The sequence below is a fragment of the Venturia canescens genome, chromosome 8 (genome assembly GCF_019457755.1).
Source record: "Venturia canescens isolate UGA chromosome 8, ASM1945775v1, whole genome shotgun sequence".
In the NCBI taxonomy this organism is placed as follows: Eukaryota; Metazoa; Arthropoda; class Insecta; order Hymenoptera; family Ichneumonidae; genus Venturia; species Venturia canescens.
This window is the reverse complement of record NC_057428.1, coordinates 14,984,089-15,006,777: the sequence shown is the minus strand read 5'-3', so window position 1 is coordinate 15,006,777 and position 22,689 is coordinate 14,984,089. Positions and strand designations below refer to the sequence as shown.

At 41.9% G+C, this 22,689-nt stretch overlaps 3 protein-coding genes across 13 annotated transcripts in view; 2 read left to right on the top strand and 1 right to left on the bottom strand.

Moving 5' to 3' along the window:
- Positions 1 to 117: 117 nt before the first annotated feature.
- On the top strand, positions 118 to 6,513 carry Sans (SAM_USH1G_HARP domain-containing protein Sans). Of its 2 annotated transcripts, none has more exons than XM_043426897.1 (7): positions 118 to 1,074; positions 2,825 to 2,968; positions 4,313 to 4,585; positions 4,681 to 4,978; positions 5,053 to 5,394; positions 5,752 to 5,950; positions 6,109 to 6,513. In XM_043426897.1, the coding sequence occupies exons 1-7, from the start codon at positions 1,052 to 1,054 to the stop codon at positions 6,363 to 6,365; spliced, it is 1,536 nt and encodes a 511-aa protein (XP_043282832.1). In that variant the 5' UTR covers positions 118 to 1,051; the 3' UTR covers positions 6,366 to 6,513. The 2 variants fall into 2 exon arrangements, with proteins under 2 accessions (XP_043282832.1, XP_043282833.1); XM_043426898.1 differs by having other exon boundaries at positions 123 to 1,074; positions 5,053 to 5,379.
- Positions 6,404 to 16,268, bottom strand: LOC122415073 (UPF0472 protein C16orf72 homolog). 2 transcript variants are annotated; one of them, XM_043426901.1, is made up of 6 exons: positions 14,701 to 15,539; positions 13,694 to 13,765; positions 12,198 to 12,369; positions 11,522 to 11,667; positions 11,158 to 11,318; positions 6,404 to 6,545 (listed from the first exon to the last, which is right to left on the bottom strand). In XM_043426901.1, the coding sequence occupies exons 1-5, from the start codon at positions 14,891 to 14,893 to the stop codon at positions 11,176 to 11,178; spliced, it is 726 nt and encodes a 241-aa protein (XP_043282836.1). In that variant the 5' UTR covers positions 14,894 to 15,539; the 3' UTR covers positions 6,404 to 6,545; positions 11,158 to 11,175. The 2 variants fall into 2 exon arrangements, with proteins under 2 accessions (XP_043282836.1, XP_043282835.1); XM_043426900.1 differs by lacking the exon at positions 6,404 to 6,545 and adding an exon at positions 16,198 to 16,268 and having other exon boundaries at positions 6,720 to 11,318; positions 14,701 to 14,905.
- cyst (rho guanine nucleotide exchange factor 18 cysts) overlaps positions 15,854 to 22,689 on the top strand; it is a 21,916-nt gene continuing 15,080 nt past the window's right edge. For 2 of the 9 annotated variants that reach the window (XM_043426885.1, XM_043426883.1), the window contains exons 1-7: positions 15,854 to 16,102; positions 16,686 to 16,787; positions 19,642 to 19,959; positions 20,193 to 20,572; positions 20,684 to 20,833; positions 20,927 to 21,102; positions 22,507 to 22,650. In XM_043426885.1, coding sequence (XP_043282820.1) covers positions 16,748 to 16,787; positions 19,642 to 19,959; positions 20,193 to 20,572; positions 20,684 to 20,833; positions 20,927 to 21,102; positions 22,507 to 22,650 — 1,208 coding nt within the window. In that variant the 5' untranslated portion in view covers positions 15,854 to 16,102; positions 16,686 to 16,747. Of the gene's footprint in view, positions 16,120 to 16,685; positions 16,788 to 19,641; positions 19,960 to 20,192; positions 20,573 to 20,683; positions 20,834 to 20,926; positions 21,103 to 22,503; positions 22,651 to 22,689 lie in introns of all 9 variants that reach the window. The other 7 variants (XM_043426884.1, XM_043426880.1, XM_043426888.1 and 4 more) reach the window with 5 other exon arrangements.

The following is a 22,689-nucleotide window of genomic DNA, read 5'->3' as shown; positions in this document are numbered from 1 at the left end:
AACGCGAAAGTTTTTCATCGCGATTTTGAAATAATTCCATTGTCTCGGGGTCCGAAGAACTCTGAATTCTCCAAAATATTTAGAAGCCCCGAGCGAGTGGTTTGCTAAACTTTTCAGAGAATTCTGAGGATGCTGAGGCGACCGAATTTTACGGTAATTCGAGAAGGAACCTCACCCACCGATTGCCCGCCTCGAAAGAAGATTTGGAAGATTCGTTTTCTTAAAAAAAAAATCGAAATCGGTGGATTTGAAAATTTTGAAACGGGCCCCAGAAACTTCGTTTCCATTCCCCCCGACGATCGTGCTCGCGACTGCATTACCGGGTCCAGGTAAGGGTTTACCGTTGTCGGTAAGTCTCGGGTCGAACGTATTTCACGGCTTACCATTGCGTTCGAACGCTCGAGTGAGAAAAGTCTCGGAATCGGCAGGGGCAGGTGCGAGGGAGCCGCACGCAGGTCTGGCCGCGAGCGGGTGCACGCGCCGCGGAAAAGAGCGGGCGAGGGAGGGGCGGCAGGGAAAGACAAAAGAGAGGGGACAAAACCTCGCGAGTGGAAGTGGCTCGCGAGAGAAAGAGGGCGAGAAAGGATGGAAAGTTCGTCGTGCAGGTGGATCGAGTGAGATGGCAAGTCAGGTGAGCCGAGCGCGATCGCGGCGGGTAGGACGTGGGGGGTTTCTGTTTCGAGTTCGTTCGGTTCGGTCAGTTCGTTCACTGTGTTGCTCTCTCTCGCGTTGCTACGTGCTCGTTACAAAAACGTTTGCTTCCGATTTGAAAGGAGTTTCGAGGAGCTCGATAACGCCGCTGCGATTTATCGGGAAAACAAATTCTCCGATTACGCCGACTTGCGCCGTCGATTTGACGCCAGGAAGTCTCTCAGTTTATCGAGGAAACGACCCAAATCGGCGGTCCAGTGCTCCCCTCAGTGCCCTCCGAATCTCGATCGTCCCGTCGATCGCTCACTCGATCGGATGACGCATACTCCAATTTTTCTAATCACGACTCCGAACAGCCTCCCGGACAACTCGAGAAAATCGCCAAAAGACCGGCGCGAAAATGTCCTCAGAACGATTTCACAAGTAAGTCGCTCAGGTTTGTTTTCCTCACTCTCGTTACATGCGCACGGTTTTTTTCTCTCGTTAAACACTCACCGCCCAGTGAGGATTCGCGATTTTTTATGCTGATGCCAATTTCACGCTGTTCCCGCACGCTACTTAATTACCTGCAGTAATTACGAGATGCGATCCTGTTGACAATATCATTACGGGTAATTCGAGATTTTTTCGATCGAAATCACACGCTTGCCCCTTAAAAACACGCTTGCACGAGCGCCGATGTACTCTCTCATTTCTCGTCGTTTGTCAACGTCCTTTTATCGAGTAATTGATCGAGGTACTTGGATTTCGAGTTATCGTCTCACTCGCCGTTCAAACTTTCTCGAGAGCTTTGATTAATCTCCGTTTTTTCACTATTTCTTATCATTTCTTCCTGATCCAATTATCGGAAACGACGAATTTGTGCGGTCTCATTTGCCGCGATGAAAGTGACTCGGAATAATCGATCCGCACGACAATTTTTGCATCACTTTATTCACGAAGTTGACATATTGACGAAACGGTCGATCGGAAATGGCGAAGATTGAATGGTGGGAAGAAAAAAGACTTTGTGTTTGTAATAAAACACAAAAATGCCTGAAAAATTGATTTTCTCAAAACTTTTGTCTCATTTTTTAAAGAAAATTGTGACAATTGAAGAATCGATCGATCTCGCGGTGACAAGGATCGTTTTGAATCGTGCGAGAAACTAGATTGTTTTGATAAGAAAGTAAAATGATACATTCTCTGTGAGTATTGCAACATCGAAGCACCGAAACGCGTCATCGGAAGACTGCAGTTCGAAGCTTTTTTTGTCCTGCTTCGGTATTAGATTCGAGATTATCACTGAGATAAAATTTTTATCGAACGAATGATTTGCGCTATCGGAAAAATGGAGCTAACACGTCGGTGCGGTTTCAACTCGACGTTTGCTCGAGGTTTCTCGATCGCTGTAAAATGCTCTTATCTCCAGCTGGATTTTCACTCGAAAACCACTTCGAAGGGTGAGTTTCCTTTCATTGAGATTTAGAGAAAAAACTCGTAGCCGCGCGAGAAGCTTCGCGCACAGGCGCTAACGGTCGCCGAGGTTTGTTAGCCTGTTTTTGTGTCTGCGCGTATATGAATACCAGATCGCTGACCGTGGAGAAAACAATTTTAAAATAGAAAACAAACAGAAGAGAAAATGTCACGCTGAGCCTTCGGGGTCCGAGGCTTTTTTCACGTATTTTCAATCAAAATTTATCATTTTTCAGTACACCGTGCACCAGCTTTTTAAACCAATCGATAATACCATTAAAGAATAATATTCGGTGGACCTTCGATCGAAATAATCGTATTTTTTTGTCGCGAGTCAACTTCAGTAAGAAAATCAACATTTTCGAGTTAAATTTGACGGCGTGACGCAGCAAAAATCCTTCGGAAAATAAAAAGTTTATTCGCGATCAAAAAATCCATTGCGACGACTCGCATTTCTGGAGAAGTTCGAACAGGAATGTAAACAGGCACTTGATTTCCCAGCAATTATCAATTTTCGTCGTAATGTCTGATAATGAGCTGCTATCACTTCCGATTAATCGCTAAAAATGTAAAAACTTATTTTTCCTTGATCAATGACATTCCAAACGAAAAAATTCACGCTTCGCGTTTAAAGGCCGTAAAAAAGTGACGAAATAGGGAATAATTTAATGGAAAATTGTTGCACACTCTTGAGAACAAGTTGAACGTTCTGTTCAAGGGCTGCGCGAGATGGAGCCTTGGAAATTCTTAAGGAAGCAACACGAAAGGACTGTAACTCTCGGGACGAAGGTGGAATGACCCCAACACTATGGGCAGCCTTCGAAGGTCACTTGGATGCGCTGAGACTGCTAGTCGCCAGGGGGTACGTCTGCCAACGCATTCTTCGGCTGTTAGAAAATCTCTCGCAAACGTTCTCCACCATTTTACACAATCCCAGCCTCCGATAAAACCATCCCGTAAAAAATCCTTTCTCAATGCGAACGCCAGAGATGTTGTCTCCGCCACTTCCTTAGTCGAAAGATCTAAGGCAAGAAATCCATCGAAATATCGATTTTCGAGCTCACCAGCTCTCCGCAAAATGCGCCCAGAATCGACCAAATATTTCCCCAAAATCGGCTTCCCCAACTGGACGATTCTCGCGGTTACAAATTTTTCAAACTCCCTCCGAGTTGCACCAATTTTTTTCTCCGGTAAAAAAAATCCTTTCGTGTCCAGTTTTCAAAAAATCCCCATCGTTCCACCCCCCAAATTACCAAATTTCCGTTCAATTTCAAATTATCCACAATTTCGACATGAAAAAGCGAAAAAAATTGTACCCAATCGAACCTTGTTACGACGTACGAGGAGCAGCGGTTCGTGCCAGGAAAAATGTTGCCATCGTTTTTGGCCCCACCCGAGGGTTCGAGTCCAAGAATCGAAGTCGTTTCCTGAGCAGGATTCGATCATTGATTTTTGCGGGAAATTGGAAGACTGCGGTGCACCAATTTGCGTTTTCCCCGACCCGCCTCCACGTCCGAGCAGCGAACGTTGAGTTTCGATATTCCGTAGAATTACAGCGCAGGTGGCACACGCACAGGAAGCATGCTTTGCGGCATCTGTTCGGTCTGAATGAAAAGAAAACGTAATTCCATGTGCTTTTAGAAGAGAATGTATACAGAGACGAAGCCGTTACTTTCGCTCGAGTAAATTCGGGCTCTAAACGTCCGTGAAGGATTTCGCAAGCGACGCATACACGTGCACAAAGCTACGAGCGCACCTGTTACACGATGAATACACGGACATGAGGAGGGATGCACACACGCACGCACGAGCGCGAGCAACCCCACGGAAGCCGTGGGTGGCTCTCGCCTGAATACCTGGGGCAGCCCAGGATGAAGGTGGAACAAAAAAGAAGGACGAAAGCAGGCACGGCGGGGAGGGGGGGGGGGGGGGGGGGGCACGAAACAAAACCGGGGCAGAGTAAACGAAACGGAACGGAGCGGAATCGAGCGATGGTCGGTTGTACGCGCTCGACGTCACGAGCATAAATATATGCGTAGTTCCTGAAGAAACTTACGGGAATGAGGGAAAACGGAGAATCCGAGCTTCCGTTTTTCTAGGGACTAGAAAAATTGTGAAAAATTAAAAAAAACTAATGAAGAGTGATTGAGTTTATCGTTTTTTCTTAGTTCCGAAAAATAATAGTTTTTTCTACTGGTTTTATCAGCGGAGATCCGGACAAGCCGGATTACTTCGGGAACACAGCGCTGCACCTGTCGGCGGCCCGCGGCTACGACTTTTGCGTAAAATTCTTGGTGAAATTCGGTTGCAACATTTGGGCCCTGGACATCGACAGGCATTCGGCCCGCGAGTTGGCGGCGATCAACGGTCGAGAAATGATTCTGCAGTTCTTGGACCTCGTTCAGGCCGAGCAGGAAGCGAGCAATAGAAAAAAGTGCAAAATGCTTCGCGAGAAGGCCGAGAAGGACGCCGAAAAGCGGTGGGCAGTTTGATCGAATGGCTTTCCCACTCCTTCCCATTCAATCGCGTCAAATCGAATGCACTTTTCAACCAGAATATTCTCTTTTATCGCAGATTGAAGGAATACGTGAAGCGACAAAAAAGCGCGGACATCCGCGCGGAAAAGGAACAAAAAAAAATGCTGAAAGATCGCACCAAAATGGACATCGAGCTGCTCAACGAACACAACGTTCTACCTCACAGAGCCAGCGTTTTGACGTTCAGGGGCAGAGTCAAACCGTCCCAGACGTTCAGCGACATCGTCGGCACGATTTCGACCGCGAATACCGGGACGACGAAGAGAAAAGGCAGCGCGGTGTGCCGGAAAGCTCTGGCCAGAAAAGCCGTCGCCGACGATTTCAAAGTTGTCGAGGTAAACACTTAAATTCGTTTGAATGAAGTTTCAACAAGCTCCTCGGTGAAAAATGATTTTAAATTCAACCGCAGATCGAACAGGACGGCAAACGATCGGTCAGAAGTCTGACCGGACTGAGAAGAGACTCCGAAGTCATGTACGTCGGCACCTACGAGACCCAGGCGCAGCAGCAGCAGGTTGGCAAGCGCGGCAGAATATCCGACGTCTGGGGCACCCTGAGCAAGGCTCAGAGCACGCCCGATCTCCTCGGCGATCGCGATTACGACGACGACGATTACGACGAGCTTCTCCATCGCTCCGGCACCATGAAAAACGTCGTTGAGGAAGCTGTTCTTCTTCAAGAACCCGCCAGCATTTTTAACCGACCTGGCTTCGGCTCCGTTGCCTTCAGAAGATCGGCAAGTTCCCTTTTTGTGCGTTTTTTATTCTCGTTGCATTCATCAGGGCGGGAGGGAACTTTGGATTCTTCGGATTCACTTTTCGTTGCGTACAAATCGTTTGAAAGCTTCTCGGGTTTTCTGAGCCACGAATTGAGGGACTGGAAATTCAAAAGCCAAAGTTCTGAGTCGATTCGATTCCACTGTCGATTTGAATTTCGTAGAAAGCGACAGTTTCCTCATTCTTAAAACCAAAGTGACTGATTGCGATCGTCGAGGAAGAAATTTCGTAGCGATTTTCATCGCGCGGATCATAAAAAAATCGACTTCTTCGTACCCAAAACTCTCACACGGTTAAACGCAATTTTCAATTGAATTTTTATTCCCCCACAGATAACAGCTACGCTCGACAATCTTCCGGTTACACAGATGAACGTTCACCAACGTCCGGCATACGGCAACGGCTCCATCGACGAGTCGTTGACCGGCAATCGGAATGGCACGAACGGTCACAACAACGAGGAAATCAGCATAGGAAGCGCCGGGAGCCTCGCGCGCAGACAAAACATGTGGGACGACGACAGGCTTTCTGGTAACGTCTGAAAAAATCGCGACGAATGCGACACGAAAAACTTTCGTGGCCGGATTTTTTGCTCTTCCGATCGTTCGAGGCCCCCCCCGAAAAGTTCTGATGAGCCTCGAGCCGCGATTTCAACGTCGAGAAAACAATTCTAAAAGGAATTTTTTCAGGTGAAGAAGAAACCGACGAGACCGACGAAGAGTGGACTCCCCTGCAGAGATTCCTCGTTGCCAACAATTTGACTTCGATACAGAGCGTCCTCGAGGCAGAGCAAATCGACCTGGAAGCTCTGATGTTGCTGACCGACGCGGACATCGCAGCCCTCAAACTCCCCTTAGGTCCGAGACGGAAGCTCACAAACGCGATCGCCGATAGACGAGAAGACCTCGAGGCTCCGGAGAAGATAATCAAAGATACGAGATTGTGAGAAATCTCGATTCCCTTTGACTCTTCATTCCTCATCCTTCATCCAGCAATATTTTCCCTGTGTTCGCTCCGATTGCTCGAGCCTCGATGAGCCGAAGAGCCCGACGAGTTTGTAAGCTTCGCGTCAATAAAAAAGCATTTGCTTTCCATCGCTTTCTCTTGAATTTCTCCTCTCGTGGTCCTGAAACAATTTTGAGAATGAAAAAATTAGGAATTTTCGGCTGAGCTCATTTCGGGTCGTAGAAAATCCTCGGAAAACGTTTCTTTCGAAGGTTCAAAGAGGCCGACCGATTTGTGGTCGACGAAGACATTTTTATCGCTGTTTCTGCGCAATCATTTCGTTCCCTCTCGTTACTTCGGTTTCATCTTTCATTTATTTTCATTAATTCATACAAACAAGAGACGCAAAAATACTATACAAGCTCCTTGTGTCCAAGAATAAAACAAATGAACAGCACCGATCCTTTGCCCCTTCGATTTTTCTTCTCTCCTTATTTTCGTTATTTTCGCATCTCGTGCGCGCCTTTTAAACTCGCCCCCCTTTCGCCTCTCGTATCTCCTCACAGACTCGATTCTCCCCGGCATCTGAACATTTTTATCTCAAAATAAGTACGGACAGCAAAGGGAGAAGGGAAGAGAGGAGGGGGGGCTCGCGAGTTAAATGAGGATTGCGATCGAAGAAATTCGTGACCGAGTGTCGGCTCCATTCTTCGTGGTCGAAGCGACCAGAAGTCGCTGCGAACAGCCTTCGTTTGACTCCTTTTTACGAATTTATCGAAAATACATTTCGGGAGTTGTAAAAAAACAATTCGCAAGGTTCGGAGAGCGGAGGAATGCACTTTTTGTATTAAAAAAATGAAAATTTCAATTTTTTTCAATGTTCGTCCAAAGGGAAATTGAATTTCGTGACAGAAACATTCGTTCGTAACGTTTCTAAATCGAGGGCTGCGTGACCACGAAGAATAACCGAGTTCGAGGATTAATCTTTGGATTAAAATTGCCGAAATTATTGCTCCACTTTGAGTGAGCACGATCGCGTATCATGGAATTTTGTACGAAAACAGACTTTCGTATAAACGTTTACAGTTTCTTTATATTTCAATTACCAAATTCTTTAAAGCCCATTTGTGCAAGAAAATGACGAAAAAACGTATACGCCAATTCCTCGTGTATCACAGAGGCCCTCGTGATTCTCGAGGTTCATATTTTTCAGGAAAAAAAAGCTCCATTTCTTCCATGTACAATTTTGTTTCCCGTTTTTGAATACTTGTGTCTCGAAGTCGATAACTTCGAAGACGTTTGCAATTTGAAAAACGAAGGCATGGATTTCTCTTTTTTATTTCTTTTTTTTTTCATGGACATTTATTGGATATTGCCGGTATTCGCTCGATAAATATTACGATTAAAGCTATTGTTTTATTCATTTTTTTGTTTCTTTCCGTTTTCTCGTTTTCGAATAGTAATCAATATTAATATTAGCTTTTATCACTAAAAATTGTATTACAGCTTAATCGTAAACTATTATTTAATAGTAAAGCGTTCTATTTACAACCGAATAACAAATCGCTCGTTTCGTTTTTTCGGAACGGTTTCTTCGTATTTATCCTAAGTGTTTTCATTTTCTTTCTTTCTTTTATCTCTTCATTTTTTCATCCATTTGTTATTATTGTTTTTTTTTTCTTTCGTATGAATATTTTTAAGTTCGTTAAATTTTTGGGCCCCCGGGTCACTCCAAGATCGAAGCAAATGTCCGATCAGATGCTCCCTTTCCCTTTCATTGTTTTTACTTCGTTTACGTAAGTTCCTTTTCCAATGGACTTTTGATAGAATTTCGAAGAGAACGAGCAATCGTGCCTCGTTTTCTCGATCGAATGTGAGAAAGTAAAGAGCCTCGGAAGCAAATGTCGAAAAGTGTTATAATTAAAAAAAAAGATTGTAACAACGAAACGTCAATAAATTATTTATACCTCGTCCCGGACGACTGAGTGCTCGATATTCCGAGAGGAAATGGGCGACTCGTTCATTGCTCCAGCGATTCATTCATCGTCCGTTATCCCTAGTGCTCCGCAGGCCTCAAACTACGGTTTTTTCACTCTCCGTAACAACATAAAGAATCATTGCTCGGGATGCCGTTGAAAAATATCGTTAAAAACGTGTGAGCTTCTTATGAGTTTTTTAAACAGATATTTTAGATAAATAATTATTTACATTAAGGTAGAGAGAAGGCGGGGCAGTCGGAGGCACCTCTCGACACTCGTGATCGGACGGTGAAGCAAATCGTTGGTTAAATGAGCGAGATTATATTTTCTATTTTCCATTATTTCTTTCTCAATCATCGAGATTCTCGCCCTCGCTCCCTCAACTGGTTTTACTGGTACTTAAGCCCTGTACACGAGCATAAACGACGAGACTGCGAATGGCTGCCAGGAGTTGAATCACTCGATTTTGCGTCAAACCCGTCGTCATAGTTTTTTTTCCCTCGACATTATTTCATCGATTTCGAAGGTTTTTACAAGTCGAAAAACTGTTGCTTCGCGATGGGCGAATCGTTAGTGCGGGGATAAATCGATCGTGTTGAACTACCGTGGCAGCTATTCAGCAAATATCGCAGAGTATGCGAGCGTCCATACGCGCACGGAATCCAGTCAAAATACATTATTCAAATTTACATATGCGAGTGTGCTTGTGCGATTTTCTTAACGAAGAGGATGAGTTCGAGCTTCTTCAGCGACAGTGTGCAAACTCGGTACGGACTTAAGCAATTTTTCACGAAAAAAAAAAAAAAAAACGTTTTTTCCTAACCAACCGGAAATTCGGTCACTTGAAAGGGAATTTGTTCGGAAATATTCTCATTCTTTCTCCAATAAGTTAGACAATATTTGACGAATTTTTAAAAACACTTAAGAATCGATTAAACATGAACGATTTGTGGTTTAACGACAAAGTATAAAACATTTTTTTCTCCATCTTTTGTTCTTTTAATTTGTGATCAACAGGCGCACGCAAACGCGAGTTTGTTCAATTGGACAATCCAATGTTGCACTTCAGGAAAGAATTCATTTCGAAAATGCGGCTCATCTTCGGTAGGCCAAACCATAGAAAACTTGCACCGAGTCTCCAAAGGTTTAAAAAGCCTTAATGGTTACCCACCGAATGGTCCTTCGCTCACATTCGTGATCACCGTTTGAACGAGATCTTAACGACAAATCGAGTCTCGTATTTTCATTCTCGCTCTTTCCATTCTTTCCTTTCTCGCTATTTTACGCATCCCAACCCCACACAGATTCACAGACGGGGTTTACAGCAACAAAACTTTATCAAATGATTTATATATATACACGCACAGATCGTCGTTGTTTAATCTTTTCCACGCAAACGCATTTCATAGGGTGTGTTTCTTCAGAAGTCTTTTCAAAGAGTCTTTTCTCAGTTAATGAAACGAAACCCCAATAAAAGTACGTTAAAATAGAGAAAATCGACAAAAGCCATTGTTTCTTACGGAAATTTATATTCAGAGATTTCTATGAAAAATTTATTTCACCGATTAGTGGATCCGACAATAAGTTATCGAAATTTCAAAGTAAATTTTTGTTCCCACGTCAACAAACGTGTGCCATCTGAAAAATTTCCCATAGAAATCTTCAAAGTTTCATTTGGAACGATTATTCGTTAAAATGCACGTTTTAAAAAACGTTTTTGTCGTACGATTAAAGAAGGACCGGCCTGTATATGCGTGTGTACGTGTATGCACATATATACATATTTCTTTTTTTATTGATAAAAGCTTCCAAATATCAATTTACCTATAATCACATAATAACCATAACAATATTACACTTTACAAGGAAGAAAGGTCATCGTTAAGGAGTGATATTTCAACAATATTATTCCTGTCCCTCTCTCCGAGTGCGACCTCCGACCTTCTTTGTTCTTCCTTTCTTTCTTTCCTCGTACCCCCATTTTTTCTTTTTCTTCTCTCTTTCTCTCTCTCTCTTTCTTTTCTTTGCATCAATGTTTGAGAATCGACGAAATTTCGGACTTTATTAACTAAAAAACAAACGAAAACACGCTAAATGACGAGAGATATATTTTCATTGGTATCTCGATCGCCGGTGTTTCATCCTTAATTCGCTAACAAGGATTAATCGAAGAAAAACAAAACAAGAATCGCGATATTCTCATTACACTCGAAAAAAATGCGTGTTTTTCAAACATTCGCTCATTCAAAAGTATACGAAATTTTCTCGAACGTCACGACATCGTTGATCATTTTAATTCTTTGATTTTTTCTAAATATTATTATTGTTATTACTTGCTTCACGCCGAAAATGTGAATTTAAACTTATTCTATGAAACGTCGGTACGATTGAGATACGCGACATTGTTTTATTCTGCTCCCGATTCTGCTCCCCTCAGCTCCCGAACCGATTCCCTTCGACGTCATTCAACTTTGATCTCCCTTTAATCCTCTCGTTTTCTTTGCACTCACAAATAATATAGCCCGCGTGTTAATAAAGGAAAAATAATATGAAAAAATGAAAATAAAAGAAAAGAAAAAAGAGAAGGAAAATTGCCATTCGGCCAATTGACAATTTTCATTCGGAGACTCTTGTCGTGTATTACTTTGGCGAATTACATTCGCTCCGATCTGTTAACCGTTTTCATAAATTAGTGTTGATCGACTATTTGTTAAATACGGGGCTTGAGACATGGCGATGATGAATTTTCGAGGCGACGAGTGAAAAAGGAAATATCGAAGGACGAAGGGGGGAGAAAGAATGAAAAAATCTAACATTACGAATAGCGCGTCGTTACATGAAACGCGAACGTTTGTGCGTCGGTGAACCCATGTCGACGTCGTGCGATGCAGGCCGTTTATGGTGGCGCGCGAATTCGCTGCTTATAAAGGCCGACAATTCGGTTTGCCTTCCGGAACGCCGCGACATCGGCGAGCCTGCGAAAATATTCATTTTTAAAATAAATAATAAGTTAACGACACGAGATTTGAAACCGGCCGATGAATTCATCAAAAAATATCAGGTGAAATTGCTTTTTACGATATTTTTATACATTTTTTTCCTCGGGATTCTCATTCATCGGCATTAATTGAAGAAAACTTTTTTTTTCTCTTTCTTTTTTCTTTCGGAGGTAACGTACCCGAAAGAGCTATGGCTTCCCTGAAAGTGTGAAGTTCCGGATCCGGATCTACGCCTACCGCTGGCGATGGCGTAACCACCATGCTCGGTGTGGGGCTCTGTGACGGTGGTGAACCGCAAACCATCATGCGAGGCTTCGGTGAACTCCTGAAGTAACATTTTTCATATAAATTTCATGATCTAAATCCATTTTTCAAGAGAGAATACGAAACAGTTTTTTTCCGTGTTGCTTTTGTGAGCGATTTAGAGTTTCCATAAATCCAAAAACGTCAAAAATATGCTCAATGTTAATCCTCTTCTATCGTACTAAAAAACTTATTCTTATTTTTCAAATTCAGTGGACTGCGCTCGAGGTTTTTGTAAAAACTGTTTGGAACGAGGATTTTTCGGCGTAACTCTCCAACCCAGAAAAACCCATATTTCTCGCATTCACCAAAAAGATTTCGATTTTAAATCAAAATAAAATGTTTTTTCTTCTTTTCTCCGCAGAAATATTTCCAGAAAATCGATCTTCTGCCCTTTCAGAATGGGTTAATCGTTCACCACACTTTGATCCGTGAAGCGTTTTTTTTCTTTAGGAAGCTCAACAGCGTTGACTCAGTCCGCGACAAACTTTCGTCTGAGCGAAAAGACTTGAACGGAGTATTTCGAAGGAAATTAAATATCTAAATCGTCACCTGTGTGTATGTGGTCGTGGAGGAGGTGGTTTTCCTGCCAGATATGCTATAAGATCCTCCCGGCGAATCATGCGCCTCTTTTTTCGTGCCCAGTTCATAATCTCTTTACTACACTTTTGTCGTCCCATTTGAAGACCCAGTTCGCTACACCGCCGCATCCCGTCGACCGAATCTGTGGAAAGTGCGATGAAAAAGGGATGAGAACTTGTAAAAAGAATTGAAATTTTCATGGCGATTTTTTCGTATGATTTTTTTTTTTTTTTTTTTTTTTTTTTTTAATTCAACTCGTCATAATTTTTTTATGACGAGTTGAACTTTTGTTCACGATTGTTAACGAAACGTTGATATTTTACAATGTAATTAAATTTTCCGTAATTTTGAGTTGTATCAAAAGTTTTTAAATATTTGGTTTCAGAGTGCTGCGCAACATCGAAGCTCCTTTTGTGCAATTGTGTCGAATTTTCTTTTTTCTTTTTTTTTTCGTCTGTGCACAAAACCGTCGAGCATTTCTCCTTAGCATTTCAAAAATTCATACTTTACGATGCTGTTATTCTGAATAATCATTCGTTCCGTCCTATTAACAACACTGATGCAGATCGCAGCGTTTTCATTGGATGACGAGTGACAAAAGATATTTATATCACGTCGACGTTGCGAGCTATTTCAGTAACTAATGCTCCTCTCCATAGTCGCAATATTTCCCCTTCTATTTTCCTTCGCCACTTCGTTCCGAGTATTCTTGCACGTTCTAATCGATAATTGGCAATCTGATAAGCTCGCGAGATCTTCGTATTGGAATGAGCAAATGTCAATAATGGGAAAAGGGATTTTTGCTTCGAAATTTCCCCCAAATTTCTCCTCCGAATCACGTACTTCAATATTTCCATGTTAAACCTTAATATTGCCACGTTTACGATCAGAATAACATTTCCAACACCGATTGAATGATTCAGATTAAGAAAACGATTTAAAATTTTCTCCCAAATTCTCAAATCGCTTTTGCGAATGTACGAAAATGTCAAAAGATTTTTCAATCCCTCAAACGTCAAATCCAAGAATTGTCAAAGCCTCGGTGCACGCTCGCGCGTTCTCACTTTCGCGAACCACGTTTCAAGTTTGAGAAAAAATAAAGAAATTGAAAAAAAATCGCACTGCTCTCGACGCCAGTGGCTGCACATTCCAATACACAAAAATCGCAGCAGCACGAGCGTGTGCACACGTCCGTGCATCAGTGTGTTGGTACTGACTGATGGGGAAGACGAACGTGTTTGGAGCCTGAAGCGAGACAAGCATAGGAAGGGGAACGTACGAAGTTGAGAATGAGAAGTGGAAGAATGCGTGAAATGACGGGAGAAGAAAGAGAGAAGGAGCGTGGCGGGGGGGGGGGGGGGGGGGGGGTGGAGAAATAAAGAGGCGAAAGAAAGAAAAAATATAGAAAAAGAAAGATGTTTAAAAATGTTGTTGACAATAAACACATTGGTTGAGTGTGCACGCACCTTTGTAAAGAGAAGTGACGGTGCCCGCGGCTGTCTGAAAGGGCAGCCAGAGCGACGCACCCTGAGTTCGGTCTGTAAAGTAAAAAAGAGAAAAAAATGCGTCGAGAAGACGCAAGGAAGACTGGTTAGTAAAAAAAAATTTATTTCAATGCTAGCTCGCGGTATACGACGAAGATAATGATTCAAATAATAATCATGACAATAATAATAATTCATTTATTTATGTACACAGAGTTATGGCCAAGTGCATAGTCTGTATGAATATATATGTATATATACGCGGGTGATAAGTGGACGTCCTTCCCGACGGCTGTTTCGTCCCTGCATTGGACTCCCGTGACCCCCACCCAAGCATTCACGTCCCACGAGAGCAAGAGTTTCATGAGATTGAAAAAAAAGGAAGATTCTACTTTCGCATAACACACGAAATATTTCGAGTTAGTCTTGGTTTTAATGTGAAGGAGACGAGAAATTAGGCATTGAGAGCTTTCTTTGTTGAAATAATGTCGCGACTAGAAAGGGGGAGGCAGTGGTCATTCGATATTCTGTCAACTTTCGTCCCTCATGGTCAGGGCCGCCTGTCGAAAATAACAATAATGATAATAAGAACGGCCCAAGAGTCTCGCGAGAACGTATGAATGTGTAGGAACTGCGACAAAATATTGTGGTCGCACGTGACAAAATGGTTGAACGAGCAAAATGGATACGCAGTTTTAAGAGTTCCGAATGCGAGCGACGAGTTTATACACGTTTATGCATCTGGACGATTTTTCGATGAGTCAGAAAAGGAGAGAAAGAGGGAGGGGGACGAGAGAATAAGTTCACGTCTAAAATCGAAATGAGCCGAAAGGGAAAACTTGCTATAATCACTTTTCAGACGAGAGTCCATCAATCTCGGGAGAACTATTATTATTGTCATTGTTGAAAATCGCATCAGGTTTCGCGTGAAGAACTACGTTAGGCAATAAACCGAAAGAGAAGGTAAAAATATAATTTTAGAGCCTCGCCTCTGTAGAGCTGAGCTATGGCCGAGGCTGTTGTTTGAAACCCCGTCCATATCTGTTGTGAATATAATTCCTTCTCGTTGTGCAGCTGATTTTCGTAATCCGGCTCGGCCTCGATCGCCTCGACGCACTGTTGCTCCCAGTTACTGTACCAAAGATCCATTATCGGATCATCGTCGCTCCTCTCGTCACTCATATTGGACACGAACTTTGCGATATATATATATATATATATGTATATAATATATACGTATATTTATATATTTATGTAAGAGTATTTTTTTTTAAAATAATCTTTCTTTTTTCTATTGCCTTCCCGTGATACATATAATACGCCTCTCCTTCCACGCACTCGAAACACCAAAGATATAAAACAAAAGTGTTATATATATAAACTCGAAGGAAATATACGAGGTACACGCAACGTCTGCGGAACTGGAGTAGTGATGCGGGGAGACTTTAAGAGGCGAGGAAAGGAGAAAAGCGTAGAAGGGAGAAACGAAGATAGAGGGAGAGAGAGATTGGGAGGAAAAAAATAACAAAGAAAATTATTTTAACGCGCACGAGAACGTTGCTGTTTTGTGGCGTTTTTTCTCTTCTTTTTTCTCCTCTTCCTTTTTCGTCGACTCGGTACTATAAACACGACGAAAGTTAAAATCCCCGATGAATCCCACTGACACACCGCACACACGCACAAACACTCACGCACCCAAGAGATCCTGAAAAGATCTCCGCACGGGACGATAAAATATGTACACGAGATTGCGCTTATGGAGGTCAGGTTGCGGCCATTACGCGAGAACAGCAGATCACCACTGCTGTGACGGCCTCAGAGCGACGGTGCTGCCGTTCGACTAAATTTTTCCATATACTTTCTTCTAATTTTCATTTGTGCAAGAGCGATCGCAGCGCTACTTGTAACAATGGTGACAATCGAGAGAAATTACTTGCTCCGAGAGCTGGCGCCGCTCTGCGTCGTTTTTCATAACTAAAAATTTGTCCGCAAGTTTTTTTCATGAAAACAGCACTTGAGAGATTAAAGATTTCGGGGTGTTCCGGAGAGAGCCAGCCGAACACTTGTAAACAAATCTTGAACTCTCATAAAATATAAATTTTCCCCCCCGTCGGTTCCCAAGAAGTAAGAGTTGCGACTTGCTGCTCGCGAGAGTGCGTGCTAGTGTGTCTGCATTTTAACAAGATGGTCGACGCGCATCGATTCGACGACGATATAAGGTCGTTTTGAAACGGGAACTTGAGAGAGAAAAAAAACGAAAAGAAAACATGGGCACGGTGTACCCCAAATGAGGTGTTGAAAAAAACGAGAGTGTGACGGTGTGTGAACTTTTTTGTTTTTCATTTATACCCCGAGTGCAACGAATTTGTAGAGAAAGTTTTTAAACTTCTGGTACGTAATTAAAAAAAGTGAGAACATCGAAATTCCGCTAGAGGGTTCCCTAAATAAAATGAAAAAATAAGAAAAAAAATATGGCCAGAACGTACCTGTCATCGCGGTTTTCCCCTGGCAACAAGTGTCGTTTTTTCCATCTCAAAAACAACAAAAGCGTTCGATTGATCAACTCGTAGAGCGTCTAATTAACATTTCCAAACACAAATCCCTGTTTTTTTCTCTCCAATTTTCTTAATCTCATTTCGTTGAATGAAAAAAATAAAAAGAAAAAAAGACAAGCGAAATCTTTTGAATATTAACTCGTTCACTCGTGCTCGTTCGACCTGTTAGCTTTTACCGAGTTTTCTATGTATATATCTATATACACCCATATTCATATATACATATATAAACGAGACGGTATATATATCTATACATAACATATGCATGCGTGGAACGGGGTTGGTAATTCGATTGTCTACGGCTCCGTAACGAGATCCGCTCGCACGTCTTCCTTTTTTCTCTGTTATACCTGTTTATTGTTTTCATCAAAATCGAACGTTTTTGTTTGCTTTTATTTATTGTTTCTCATCGATTAAAGGATTAGTCAGTGCTGGATAATAATATCGTTCGAATAAAAAGTTTGAAAAATCCACTTGAATAATGGATAAACTACAGGAAGGACTCGCTCCGTTTTCATCTGGTGAGTATCTCTCGTGTGCCGTATGTCTGTTCAACGGTATTAGTCTCCGCTATACCGTGTGCTCTTTTTATACCTATATACATTTCTATTTATCCTGCCTCGAATAGTTTACACGTTTGGGAAGCCTTGTGCGTGCCTAGAAACATCAAACAGCCCGATTTTCAGCTTAACCTTCTCTCGATGCACTCTCATCACATTCGACTTTTGTTTTGCTATAATGTCTCCTCGGGTCGCCGCTGTATTAACTTACGTTCTTGAAAGAATGATATTTTCGAGCTCGTACCGGGTCCTCGGAATTTCGGTTTTTCCGTGAAATTCGATACTTTCTTTCGAAATTCACCATTTCCGTTTAAGATTCCAAGAAAATGTAGTGAATCTGCATTGAAAAGAGAGCAAGCGAATTTCGAATATCAGCGAATATTCACCCACGTCATGGGGTTGAATAATGCAAGAAAAAAGTGGCATTGAATCGGGTGACAGTTGACTCGTCTGTTTGCTCGATTTCCGGTAGAGCGGCGATGCAGGGAAATCGTTATCGCTTCCAGGACAAGGGGTGGGGACTTTTTCAAGGAAGGGGCGAAGTAAACAGCGGCGTTCTGCATCAGTGTAGAAGTTATTTGTGGCGGTTAATATTTCGTGGAAATGAGAAGAATAAAAAGAAGATGAAGGACGAAGAAAAATGTATTTTTCGTAAATAAATCGAAAAAATTGCTCTCTAAATACGAATCGAGAGAGCAGTAGATGAAAATCGTTTCGCAAATAATTCTCCCACAGGAAGCATGCCCAACGAGCTTTGAAGGTCAAACGGTAGCCCCGAGTAGATTTTCAGTTGAAATTCAGCCTTGCAAGCAATTTCCACGTGCCAGAGAGATCGCGAACATTTTGGAGGTAAATTCATAAGGTAATAGAGTCTCTCGTAAATTGCATCAATTTTCGTGAAAATCAATTGATGCCCCGATCTACGTGAGGCGAGTTGAAATATCCATTAGGGTCCCGTGTGCCTCACCGAGGTCGCACTGAAACGGTGATGAAATAATAAAATCGGTCGAACAAAATTAACCTCAAATATGATCGTGAGAGAGAGAGAGACAAAGACAAAAAAAGCAGGAAAAACGATAGGGAACAAATCCGTCGACGGGAAAAAACAAGTTCATTTGAAAGCCGCAATAAAAATAAACTTTTACGAGGTGAAAAAAAAAAAAACAGAAGAGAAAAATGAGAAAATGAATGAGCAGAAAAACAATAACCAGAGGGGCTGCAGCCCGATATAAATCTATGTTTCGCCATGCGAATAGCGACCGAGCTACAAATAAAAAAGAAAAAAACAACGCTTCTGGTTGAGTGCAAAAAGTGACACGGATCCAGAATACAAGTGCGAGGGTCGCTCGAGAGAGGAATAGAGGTCGCTCCAAGGGGAGAGGGTGGGGTAAGCCAGGGTAGGGTAAAGGACATGTCGCTCGGGAGGCTGCGTGCGGAGCTTCGCAGCCGCGGATCAATTCGTTGAGGGGTCGCTTTCGCAGAAAAGTAACGGTGTGTCGTCCGTGTCACACACTTGAGGAAAATTTCTCGCTGGCTCATTAACATGAACGCTCATCTGTCAACGGGATGACCAATGTGACGAAAAAGCCTGTCAAAATTCCGTCGATTTACGATTCTCAAAATCTTCATATTTTACCGTTATTCCAAAAGTAAAAAAATATACAAAATAATGTGGATTTAAAAACTCGCATTTTTTTGGCGTTCTCGTATTTTTTTATCACCGGAATTGTAGAAAAATATTTTTTTATTTACCTCGAATATTCCTCTCGAGTCGCGATGGGAACAATAACAACAAAAAGGGTCGAATCGTTGACCCCCCCCCCCCCCCCCCCCCGTTTCACGAAAATCTTAGAGACTCGATATTCTCGAGTCACGTTGTTCACGAAATGCTACATTGTTCCACCTATGGCGTCGAACAACAGGCACGTCAGATTAATCGTGTTTGAAAATCTCAGATAGGTATTTTCCGTTTGTTCTCTTATCGACAGTCCTTGATGGACGGGAGCACCCTCGTGTCACTTGCAATATTGGCTCTGGAGACTCGCTCAACGATACAGAGTGTCCTAATGTCGAATGAAAGAAAAACGACGAAACAAGATAATTTATGGGGTCAAAGTGACAAAAACAAGGCGACGAAAGTAAAGAATTCTGTTTGATTCAATTTTTTTTTTTATTTTTGCTCGAAATTTTCATTTTTCAATTTTATTTTTAACTCTCCCTGTACATTATCCTCTCCACATGTTTCCATTTTACCAAGTTCGTTATACCCCCCCCCCATTGCCCAAGTGGAATCCTGCGAGTGAAGAGCTTTCCATTTTTAGACTCGCTTTCCTCGCATCGATGACGAAACAATGAAAATTACTTGTTTTATGTTCACTTCGTTTACTTTTTTTTTTTTTTTTTTCATATTTTTTTTTCTACACTGCGTTAACTTTCTCTGACGTAATCGATGACGTATATTCTTGAGTTCCTGGCTTTGCTAGTTCACTGGGCTTATCGCTCGGTACTTTGTCAATATTTTTTTTTACGTTTTACATCACACCTGTCAGATTTTTAAACGAAGAGCTTTGGACTTGGTCATTTACTGATTCAGGATAGTCGTTCGAGTTCCTCGATTAATTGACGTTAATTCTTTGGAAATTGAACTCTTTTGGTATAGATTCGCGTTGTCGGAGGTTTGGGAAAATTTGAGAGTTTATCTCCTCGAAATTGGATTTGACAGGAAATTTGAATTTTTATGAATTTTTTATTTTTCATGGCGTAGCTCTTCGTTGAATTAATAATTTTATTTGTTTTTTTGTTTTTTTTCCAATAGATGAATGTCCCAACAGCGGTGAAGACAGTGACGAAGATGTAATAACCGATTATCTCAGCTCAGGGCACACGGAATGTGGCCACATATCGATAATCAACGGCGAACTAACGAGTCTGAATCTTCATGGAAATAAACAATCGTCTGTAAATTATACCAAAGAGAACACCGATATTGTTATGTCGGAAGGAAGCGAGGAACACTTGCGTCACCATCCACCAATTTTGGGCACAAACATACAAATCCAACCGAATCAACACGTTCCAATAATCAGTGTGACTCCTCACTCGCCGGGACTGGCTAAACATTACCCCGTTCTTGGTAGGCAGACTTTTTGGTATTTTTCATACCGCCAGTTGCTGAAACTTCGGTGTGTAAACTTGAAACGAGATTTCCGTTTAAAAGCGACTGGGATTTTCCTGGAAGCCAGAAAACAATTAAAAAAATGTTTTTAATAAACCATTTGGAATGAAAAAAAACGTGTAAATTCTTGAGCGATGATTGAAATCTGACGGGGTGATAAAAAATTAATTTTTTCGGATGCTTCTTTGCAGAGGACAATCTCCAACAGCTCCATGAGATTCACAACAGTATTCAGCGCATGCGAGATTCGACATTGAGCACTCTGGCGTACGGGAACCGAGGAGGACAAAATGAAAATTCACAAAGACTGAGCTCTTCGTGTCCGTCGCTGTGTCCGATCGGAATGACGGACGGGAGCGGACGATCGGGTGATCGAGGAGCCGGATCTGATCCTGACCTGGCTAACTGCTCGACCAACAGCTCACCGACTCATTTTCCTCCTGTTGCCTCGCATCAATTGCCTCAAATTGTTTTGGGCGTCGATCGACGACGAAGTTGGACCGATATCGAAGACTCCAGGCACAATCGTCGTCGCTGCACGGTTGGCGATCACCTGCAGGCACAAAATATGGTAGGATCGGGATTAAAATTATTCTGGCAAATGCAACTTCGTCGAGGAACGTTCTCTTTTGAGGTGAAGGAGAAATTCGGTTTCTACGGAAGAAATTTTTTCACGTTGCAGCGACAACGCAGCATCAGTCTGAGCAGTTTGGACAGCGAGATGGAGCTCGAAATGGACGGAAAATCGCGCTCTTCGGTCGCCGGTGTAGGCAATCGATCGTGCAGATCTCAAGCGAGTACTCATTCCCTCAACGAGGCTGATCTCGTCCAGGTGAATAACCGAATTGGACTCGATCGAGTGTAAATAATCGTTTAAAACAATACGATTCGATTGAATGTGTGTTTAAAACTGTGAATATTCCAGAAAATAGCGATGAAGAGGGGAAATCAAAGACTGGGAGAAACGGCTAATTTGTTGCCTGGCGTTGTTGGTTCTCGCCTGCCGTTGCAAAAATCCATTTCCACACCGTCGATCATCGGGCCACCGGGACAAGCTCATCTCGTCGATTCTGGAACGTTAACAGCGCCCTCCCTTACCGCGTAAGAAACATTTTTATTCATTATTCCTGCTGATTCACATTTTTTCTACATTATTTTTTATCGAATTATTAAAAGTTGAGACGCACGCGTGCTATTCGCGGCACAAACGATCGGCTTCACTTTTTCCAACTTCATACATTTTACGCCTGATCACTTTTACAAATGCACCAGCCCATTCGAGTTCGAGATTTTTCATCGTAGTCGTGTATTTGCATGGTAACTGAAAATATTTCGTCAAGTTACGAGAAAAGCTTCAGAGTTGTAGAAATCTTCAAACGAATGGCTCGTTGCAAGCTAATAAAAAAACACAAAATTCAGCTGATTTTTGAAACTCCGAGGGAAAATTATCAAAAATTTACTAAAACAAAATTGACATAGGGAAACTCCACCAAAACTGTTCCGAGCAATCTCAAAAAACAATCGAATTCCTTGTTGAAAAACAACGCTATCCAAATGTACGTTGACAATTTTCATAGAAATTGGGAAAGGTTTTGTGTCATTTTTCGTCACATGGTGACGTTTCGAAATTCTTTAATGCCAAGTTATACACTGTCGATCCTAATTATACTGGTTATAAAAGTTGAATTATGAATTGAAATTCATACGAATTTCGAGTTTCGATTTCGCAATCCCTATAAAGTTTTTTTTTTCGAATCCAGAAACTTCGACTCTGAAGCAATTCTTGACTCGACCTGATATGGAAAAAAAAAAAAAAAAAAACATTTTATCCGTGATTCTTTAAAACGTTTATCTGATTGATTTTCGAATGGAACTTCCGTTTGGTACATCGAATTGATAAAATTTTTAAGAGCACCATATTCGATATTTAGTAAGAAAATTATAATACCAAAATAATAGTAGGATTTGAGAATAAAAAGCCCTTAATTCGCACTTGATAAAATGTGATAAATGCATGAGTGCCACAAAACAGCGTTCATTTTTTTCGCTCGCGTTATCACGATTCGCTTGCGTCATTTTTGTGCACCGGGTAGTTGGATATTATTCAAATGCATGAGCAAATTGATCTCGTCACGATGATACACAAACAGAGGCACGTCTTTAATCGGAAAATCATTCGCAGTCAGTTTTCACTCGGGTTAACATTCGCCATGTGATTGCAATGGAGGTTAACCCATGATTCGAGGGTCACACAAAATTGAATATCAGTTGAAAAAAAATGGTCCATTTTATTCGATTCTACAGGAGCACCGAACTTTCCTGATAAATTATGCTCGATCTGATGAAAAAACTTTGTCAATTTAACTTCAAATAATCACGTTTTTGACAGAAGGCAAAATCAAAGAGATAAAAATAAACAAAACAAAACAAAAAACACATCACGTTAGTCTCATAGTTTTTGTGTTTGCACTCGAATTCATTTGCCATGACCCTGCACGACAGCAGGAGGCATGAAAGAACTGAGAAAGGTAGTGGAAGTGAGACCGAGACGGAGGATCTTCATCCGGCCCATGGGCATGTATTTCACGAGGATTTAATCCGAGAAGGGACAGCTAATGTGCAGACGTCCCTAGACGAGCTCATGACTGAGTGAGTACCTGAAAAAGAACGAAACATCCAAAGGGAAAG

Excerpts from the sequence above, each read along its gene's own strand:
- Sans (XM_043426897.1), top strand. The coding sequence starts at position 1,052 with ATGTCCTCAGAACGATTTCACAA. Across the intron at positions 2,969-4,312 it reads AGACTGCTAGTCGCCAGGGG|CGGAGATCCGGACAAGCCGG; the intron begins GTACGTCTGCCA and ends TGGTTTTATCAG. Across the intron at positions 4,586-4,680 it reads GAGAAGGACGCCGAAAAGCG|ATTGAAGGAATACGTGAAGC; the intron begins GTGGGCAGTTTG and ends CTTTTATCGCAG.
- LOC122415073 (XM_043426900.1), bottom strand. The coding sequence starts at position 14,893 with ATGAGTGACGAGAGGAGCGACGATGATCCGATAATGGATCTTTGGTAC. Across the intron at positions 11,668-12,197 it reads CCACGACCACATACACACAG|GAGTTCACCGAAGCCTCGCA; the intron begins GTGACGATTTAG and ends ATGTTACTTCAG. Across the intron at positions 11,319-11,521 it reads GGAAGCCATAGCTCTTTCGG|GCTCGCCGATGTCGCGGCGT; the intron begins GTACGTTACCTC and ends ATATTTTCGCAG.